Raw genomic sequence first — 8,656 nt, 5'->3', positions numbered from 1 at the left:
CATGAAGTGATGGGACCAGATGCCATGATCTTCATTTTCTGGATGTTGAGCTTTAAGCCAACTTTTTCACTCTCCTCTTTCACTTTCATCAAGAGGCTTTTGAGTTCCTCTTCACTTTCTGCCATAAGGGTGGTGCCATCTGCATATGTGAGGTTATTGATATTTCTCCCGGCAATCTTGATTCCAGCTTGTGCTTCTTCCAGTCCAGCGTTTCTCATGATGTACTTTGCATATAAGTTAAATAAGCAGGGTGACAATATACAGCCTTGACGTATTCCTTTTCCTATTTGGAACCAGTCTGTTGTTCCACGTCCAGTTCTAACTGTTGCTTCCTGACCTGCATATAGGTTTCTCAAGAGGCAGGTCAGATGGTCTGGTATTCCTATCTCTTTCAGAATTTTCCACAGTTTATTGTGATCCACACAAAGGCTTTGGCATAGTCAATAAAGCAGAAATAGATATTTTTCTGAAACTCTCTTGCTTTTTTGATGATCCAGCAGATGTTGGCAATTTGATCTCTGGTTCCTCTTCCTTTTCTAAAACCAGCTTGAACATCTGGAAGTTCACGGTTCACATATTGCTGAAGCCTGGCTTGCAGAGTTTTGAGCATTACTTTACTAGCGTGTGAGATGAGTGCAATTGTGCAGTAGTTTGAGCATTCTTTGGCATTGCCTTTCTTAGGGATTGGAATGAAAACTGACCTTTTCCAGTCCTATGGCCACTGCTGAGTTTTCCAAATTTCCTGGCATATTGAGTGCAGCACTTTCACAGCATCATCTTCCAGGATTTGAAATAGCTCAACTGGAATTCCATCACCTCCACTAGCTTTGTTCATAGTGATGCTTTCTAAGCCCACTTGACTTCACATTCCAGCATGTCTGGCTATAGGTGAGTGATCATACCATCTTGATTATCTGGGTCGTGAAGATATTTTTTGTACAGTTCTTCTGTGTATTCTTGCCACTTCTTCTTAATATCTTCTGCTTCTGTAAGGTCCATAACATTTCTGTCCTTTATCGAGCCCATCTTTGCATGAAATGTTCCCTTGGTATCTCTAATTTTCTTGAAGAGATCTCTAGTCTTTCCCATTGTGTTCTTTTCCTCTGTTTCTTTGCATTGATTCCTGAGGAAGGCTTTCTTATGTCTCCTTGCTATTCCTTGGAACTCTGCATTCAGATGCTTGTTTCTTTCCTTTTCTCCTTTGCTTTTCACCTCTCTTCTTTTCACAGCTATTTGTAAGGCCTCCCCAGACAGCCATTTTGCTTTTTTTGCGTTTCTTTTCCATGGGGATGGTCTTGATCCCTGTCTCCTGTACAATGTCACAAACCTCCGTCCATAGTTCATCAGGTACTGTATCTATCAGATCTAGTCCCTTAAATCTATTTCTCACTTCCACTGTGTAATCATAAGGGATTTGATTTAGGTCATACCTGAATGGTCTAGTGGTTTCCCCGACTTTCTTCAATTTAAGTCTGAATTTGGCAATAAGGAGTTCATGATCTGAGCCACAGTCAGCTCCGGTCTTGTTTTTGTTGACTGTATAGAGCTTCTCCGTCTTTGGCTGCAAAGAATATAATCAATCTGATTTCGGTGTTGACCATCTGGTGATGTCCATGTATAGAGTCTTCTCTTGTGTTGTTGGAAGAGGGTGTGTGCTATGACCAGTGCGTTCTCTTAGCAAAACTCTATTAGCCTTTGCCCTGCTTCATTCCGTACTCCAAGGCCAAATTTGCCTGTTACTCCAGGTGTTTCTTGACTTCCTACTTTTGCATTCCAGTCCCCTGTAATGAAAAGGACATCTTTTTTGGGTGTTCATTCTAAAAGGTCTTGTAGGTCTTCATAGAACTGTTCAACCTCAGCTTCTTCAGCGTTACTGGTTGGGGCATAGACTTGGATTTCTGTGATATTGAATGACTTGCCTTGGAAACGAACAGAGATCATTCTGTCGTTTTTGAGATTGCATCCAAGTACTGCATTTCGGACTCTTTTGTTGACCATGATGGCTACTCCATTTCTTCTAAGGGATTCCTGCCCGCAGTGGTAGATATAATGGTCATCTGAGTTAAATTCACCCATTCCAGTCCATTTTAGTTAGCTGATTCCTAGAATGTCGATGTTCATTCCAGTTTGCCTTGATTCATGGACCTGACATTCCAGGTTCCTATGCAATATTGCTCTTTATAGCATCAGATCTTACTTCTATCACCAGTCACATCCACAGCTGGGTATTGTTTTTGCTTTGGCTCCATCCCTTCATTCTTTCTGGAGTTATTTCTCCACTGATCTCCAGTAGCATATTGGGCACCTACTGACCTGGGGAGTTCCTCTTTCAGTATCCTATCATTTTGCCTTTTCATACTGTTCATGGGGTTCTCAAGGCAAGAATACTGAAGTGGTTTGCCATTCCCTTCTCCAGTGGACCACATTCTGTCAGACCTCTCCACCATGACCCGCCCTTCTTGGGTTTCCCCACAGGGTATGGCTTAGTTCCATTGAGTTAGATAAGGCTGTGGTCCTAATGTGATTAGATTGACTAGTTTTTTGTGATTATGGTTTTAGTGTGTCTGCCCTCTGATGCCCTCTTGCAACACCTACCGTCTTACTTGGGTTTCTCTTACCTTGGACATGGAGTATCTCTTCACGGCTGCTCCAGCAAAGCACAGCCACTGCTCCTTACCCTGGTCGAGGGGTATCTCCTCACTGCCACCCCTCCTGACCTTGAACGTGGAATAGCTCCACATACGTATATACAAATATATTCTTTTTCAGATTCCTTTTCTTTATAGGTTATTGCATAATGTTGAATATGTGTTGTATAGTAGGTCCTTGTTGGTTGTTAAACGTTATAGTTTATGTCTCCATTTTTTTATCATTATAAGAAATTGAACACACAATATGATGTTGTGCCATATTCTTTTAGGCCATTTCACCCATACAATTTGAAGTTAATATTTAATAACTGTATGTTTTGTATGGCTTGTGCATGCAGATATTCTAATTGTTGAGTTCCATATATTAATTTTTTGTTTCTTGTTTGTTTACTTATTTCTGGCTTCATTTATCTTCTTTTACTATTTATGCACTATTGCCCTGCATTTAAATCTGACATTAAATCAAGAAAACACAGCTACCACCATAAAATCACTGGTACCACTATGTAATGCCTGTATTGTTTTCTAATGACAAGAGAAAATTCTTTGTATATAAGAAGTGTGTCTATCCATTATCAGTCACATGTGGATCACATTTATATATTTGAGTATTTGAAAAATACATAGGACTTGCAAACTTTTGAGCCTGGAAATTTTATTTTAAGCTTTTATGTATAATTTATATCTGTTTCCTCACATTCTCATCCATTTTAAGTATAACAGTTCTCCTGAATTTCTCAGCAGATCTTTTCCTAAGATGAAGCTAGGATCTAACATTGTACTTCATTAGCACATGCCCTTTCTCACTTTAATATCATCAGGAGTCCAATTATCTGAACACAAGGGGATATACATCAGTGTCAGTCTAGAAATTTGAATTGTTTTGTTGAAATGTCAACTCTGTTTGCATAGACCTTAGCCATGCTTTTTACACCCTCAGTTTTCGCAGGAAAGAGGTAAACCATTCAGCAGTTCTGCCAAATGCTCCCTGTTCTTCTGCCAACAAGAACTCGTTGACTTATACTTTTCTTTTCAATTTACAAATCAATTTTGTTTCTCTTAAGTCACTTTCTTATTTCGCTCCTTCAATTTACTATAAATTCTTCTTTTTGACCAATATCCTATTAATAATATTGAAGAAAGTGGTGTCTTATGTATTTATTTCTCTAATCTGATACTGTTTTTGATACTCTTTTTTAAAAATAACTTGATGAACAATAGTACTTTTCCATGGTTATTTATGAGTAGTAATAAATATGTAAATGTTATTTTTAAAAATTCTTTTAGGAATATTATGAGTCCAAAAACTTCCCGAGCACTTCCTGTCCTCCCTCCCCACATTGTCCATGCACATAAATAAAGCTAGGAGATATTTGACGTATAGAGGCAACATTGTATAGTTGTTATAAAATGAACTTGGCATCATGCATTTTCCTTCATCCTGCCAGTTAAAATCCTCTTTAAAACTCTTTTTTAATCAGTAAATTGTGGAAAAGTTTCAGTTCAGTTCAGTCCCTCAGTCACGTCCGCTTCTTTGTGATCCCATGGTCTGCAGCATGCCAGGCCTCCCTGTCCATCACCAACTGCCAGAGCTTGATCAAACTCATGTCCATCGAGTCAGTGATGCCATCCAACCATCTTATCCCCTGTCGTCCCCTTTTCCTGCCTTCAATCTTTCTCAGCATCAGGGTCTTTTCCAGTGAGTCAGTTCTTCACATCAGGTGGCCAAAGTATTGGAGATTAAGCTTCAGCATTAGTCCTCCCAATGAATATTCAGGACTCATTTCCTTTAGGATTGACTGGTTGGATCTCCTTGCAGTCCAAGGGACTCTCAAGAGTCTTCTCTAACACCGCAGTTCAAAAACATCAATTCTTCATTGCTCAGCCTTCTTTATGGTCTAACTCTCATATCCATGTATGACTACTGGAAAAACCATAGCTTTGACTAGACGGACCTTTGTTGGCAAAGTGATGTCTCTGCTTTTAATATGCTCTCTAGGTTGGTCATAGCTTTTCTTCCAAGGAGCAAGCATCTTTTAATTTCATGACTGCAGTCACCATCTGCAATGATTTTGGAGCCCAAGAAAATAAAGTCTCTTACTGTTTCCATTGTTTCCCCATCTATTTGCCTTGAAGTAATGGAACCAGATGCCATGATCTTAGTTTTTTTGAATGTTGAATTTTAAGCCAGCTTTTTCACTCTCCTCTTTCACTTTCATCAAGAGGCTCTTTAGTTCTTTGCTTTCTGCCATAAGGGTGGTGTCATCTGAATATCTGAGGTTATTGATATTTCTCCCGGCAATCTTGATTCCAGCTTCTGCTTCATCCAGCCTGGCATTTCTCATGATGTACTCTGCATAGAAGTTAAATAGGCAGGGTGACAATAAGCAGGAGCCTTAACGTACTCCTTTCCCAATTTGGAACCAGTCCATTGTTCCCTGTCTGGTTCTAACTGTTGCTTCTTGACCTGCATACAGGTTTCTCAGGAGGCAGGTAAGATGGTCTGGTATTCTCATCTCTTGAAGAATTTTCCACAGTTTGTTGTGATCCACACAGTCAAAGACTTTGGCGTAGTCAATAAAGCAGAAGTAGATGTTTTTCTGGAACTCTGTTGCTTTTTTGATGAGCCAACATCCGTTGGCAATTTGACCTCTGGTTCCTCTGCCTTTTCTAAATCCAGCTTGAATATCTGGAAGTTTATAGTTCACATACTTCTGAAGCTTTGATTCTTCAAGTAATTCGTGAATATATTTTTGTTGTTTGAGTCAAAGATTATGGATAGTTTTTTTCAGCCTCTCCAATGTAGGTCCCTGTCCCAGAGGAAACTGGTGTTACCAGTTTGGTGTTTGTTCTTCCAGATCATCTTCTGTGTATTTAAAAATACCAATATATATATTTTGTTTATTTTTCCCTATATAAGTGATATACTCTACATTGTTCCACAGCTTGCTTTTTTATTTGGCAATATACCTAAGAGAATGAGGTTAAATCAGTGTTTCTTACATAAGACATGCTGTATCATATTCTATAGTATGCATATACCATTTCCCACTTCCCTTTTTTAACTGTAATAAAATAAGCATAACATAAAATTTACCATTTAACAATTGTTTTCATTTTTTAAATTGAAATATAATTGATGTATAATATTACAGAAATTACAAGTGTTACGTACCAATATGTAACACTATAGTTTAAGGATCACTGAGATAGTTTCTAGGTTTTGGTTTTTTCCTATTAACTCTTTTTAAAAAGTTTTACTATGAAAATTTTTTAATTGTTTTCTTATTATGAAAGTATAACATTATTGTAGAAAATGAGAAAATACAAGTAATAAATCATAGCAATACAATTAACATGTCATTATGTGGATGTCAGTCTTTTCTAAGCAATGTCTAAAATTTATCTCATGTTCTCCTATTAATATACACTGGAATTTTTTGTTATTATAAATAATACTGTAATAAATACCTGGTATGTTGGTCTTTTTTTTTCATTTCTGATTATTTTTTACAACTATTTCCTAGAACTGCTATTGGTTCAAAGCATATTGCATTTTTAAAAAACATTATATTTTTCAGGCTTAAAATATTTTTATTGAAATATGGTTGACCTATAATATTATGTTAGTTTCAAGTATACAGCAAAATGATTCAGTTATATACACATATGTGTGTGTGTGTATTCTTTTTTAGATTCTTTTCCATTATAGGTTATTACAAGATATTCAGTAGAGTTCCCTGTGCTATATAGTGGGTCTTTGTTTATTTTGTATATGGTAGTGTATATATGTTAATTCCAATTCCTGATTTATCCCCCCTCATTACCTTTTTTTTTTGTGGATATATGCAAATGCTTCTACATGATAGGTAATGAATAGAATTACTGAGTTGAAGGGTATGCACATTTTACATTTTAATAGATAGTACAGTATTGCTCACCAAAAGACTGAATATTTCCAACAACAATGTGTGAAAGCACATATTTCCCCATACCTCTGCCAACAATTGATATCAATCTTTTTAAACTTAAAAATCTGTAAGACAGGGAATTCCCTGGTGGTACAGTGGATAAGAATCTGCTTGCCAGTGCAGGGGACATGAATTCAATCCCTGGTCTGGGAAGATTCCACATGCTGCAGAGCCACTAAGCCCCTGCACCACAAATACTGAAGCCTGTGTGCCTAGAGCCTGTGATACCCCACAAGAGAGGCCTCCTCAATGAGAAGCCTGCACACCTCAACGAAGAATAACCTCTGCTCGTCTCAACTAGAGAAAGCCCACATGCAGCAGTGAAGGCCCAGCACAACCAAAGAATTAAAATAATTTTTTTAAATCTGTAAGGCAAAAGGTGATGTTTTGATTTGTAGTTCTCTGATTATTAGCCAAGTTATATATATTCCTTTCATATGTTTATTATTTGCATTTCCTCTCTTCTTATTTGCTTATTATATCTTTTGCTTATGTTTCTATTGGGTTGTTTTTTCTCATTGATTTGTAGTTCTCTATTTTTTAGATATTAATTATCTGTCTTCTATATATGTTACAAACACTTCCCCAATCTACCCTTCTTTTGTATTTATTTTTTATCTCTTTAAAATAGAAACTTTAAATTTTGATGTAGTCAAATGCATCATTCTTTTCCATTATGGCTTTTTGTTTTTCATCTGTTTAAGAAGGCTGTCCCTACTCCAAGGTTTTAAATATACTCACTTATATTTTCTTCTCATGTCTTTTTTTTAAATTAATTAATTTATTTGGCTGTGTTGAGTCTTAGCTGTGGCACATGGGACCCTCAGTTTCGCTGCAGCATGCGGGATCTTTAGTTGGGGCATGCAGGATCAAGTTCCCTGACCAGGGATTGAACCCAGACCCCCGTCATTGGGAGCATAGAGTCCCAGCCACTGGACCACCAAGGAAGTCCCCTCATGTTTCTTCCTCCTTTTTATTTTTATTTATTTTTTTTTTACAAATCCACACTTTTATTTATTTTCAAGAAGTTTAAATTCTCTAAGGGTACGGCATCACACGAATTCTGTGTCCAATGGCCTTAGCAGGAAGGTTGCTTTGGAATTTAGCACGAACCATGCCACTGTTTCCATGAGCTCGAGTGATCTTTCCCCAGATTACTCTGGTTTTGTTAGGTTTTCCACCAGGAGTTACTGTGTTGTTCTTTGCTTTGTACACATAAGCACATCTCTTGCCTAAATAGAATTCAGTTTCATCTCGAGCATATACACCTTCAATTTTCAGGAGAGCAGTGTGTTCCCTTTGGTTCCATAGACCCCGTTTATAGCCAGCAAAAATTGCCTTGGACCACAGCCTTCCAGACATATTTGTCATTTTAGAAGTCCCGTTCCCAGCAGGCCTGCACAGGGTCCAAGATGGCTGAAAGAGCTCTTCCTCCTTTTTATAAAAGCTTTATTGAGGTATGATCAATGTACAGTAAACTGTACATAAAAAATGTAGTTTGATGAGTTTTGACATATGTACATGCCCATTAAACTATCACTACAATGAACATGTCCATCACCCTCCAAATCTCCTTGATCCTTTGTTCTCATACATTTCTAAGTGTGTATGTGTGTGTATGCATGTGTGTGCTAGGATTATGTTTTCATTTTTTAAGGTATAATTATGTATAGTAAAATTCAGTCCTTTTAGTGTACATTTCTACATGTTTTGACAAATGCATTATAGTTGTGTAACAACCATAATAATCAAGATACAGAATAGACCCATCACTTCAAAAAATTCCCCAGTTCTCCATTATGGTCAACTCCTCCCTACTTCCTAGTACTCACTACCTATTTTCTGTCATTGTAGTTTTGTGTTTTCAAAACTGTCATATAAATTAAATCAAACAGGGACTTCCCTGGTGGTTCAATGGTTAAGACTCTGATCTTCCAGGAGGCACAGGTTGGGGGGAACTAAAATCCTGCATGCTGTACAGGATGGCTAAAAAAAATTATATATATATATATATATATATATATATATGAAATT

At 37.3% G+C, this 8,656-nt stretch overlaps 1 protein-coding gene across 1 annotated transcript; it reads right to left on the bottom strand.

Moving 5' to 3' along the window:
- Window positions 1–7,623: 7,623 nt before the first annotated feature.
- On the bottom strand, window positions 7,624–8,048 carry LOC101102537 (large ribosomal subunit protein eL33-like). The gene has a single exon (XM_042242448.2). The coding sequence runs from the start codon at window positions 7,991–7,993 to the stop codon at window positions 7,661–7,663; it is 333 nt and encodes a 110-aa protein (XP_042098382.1). The 5' UTR covers window positions 7,994–8,048; the 3' UTR covers window positions 7,624–7,660.
- Between the last annotated feature and the right edge of the window lie 608 nt (window positions 8,049–8,656).

Source organism: Ovis aries, chromosome X (assembly GCF_016772045.2).
Source record: "Ovis aries strain OAR_USU_Benz2616 breed Rambouillet chromosome X, ARS-UI_Ramb_v3.0, whole genome shotgun sequence".
In the NCBI taxonomy this organism is placed as follows: domain Eukaryota; kingdom Metazoa; phylum Chordata; class Mammalia; order Artiodactyla; family Bovidae; genus Ovis; species Ovis aries.
This window is presented reverse-complemented; position numbering and strand designations above follow the sequence as displayed.

What these genes read in the sequence shown, in the direction of transcription:
- LOC101102537 (XM_042242448.2), bottom strand. Translation starts at nt 7,993, where the DNA reads ATGACAAATATGTCTGGAAGGCTGTGGTCCAAGGCAATTTTTGCTGGC.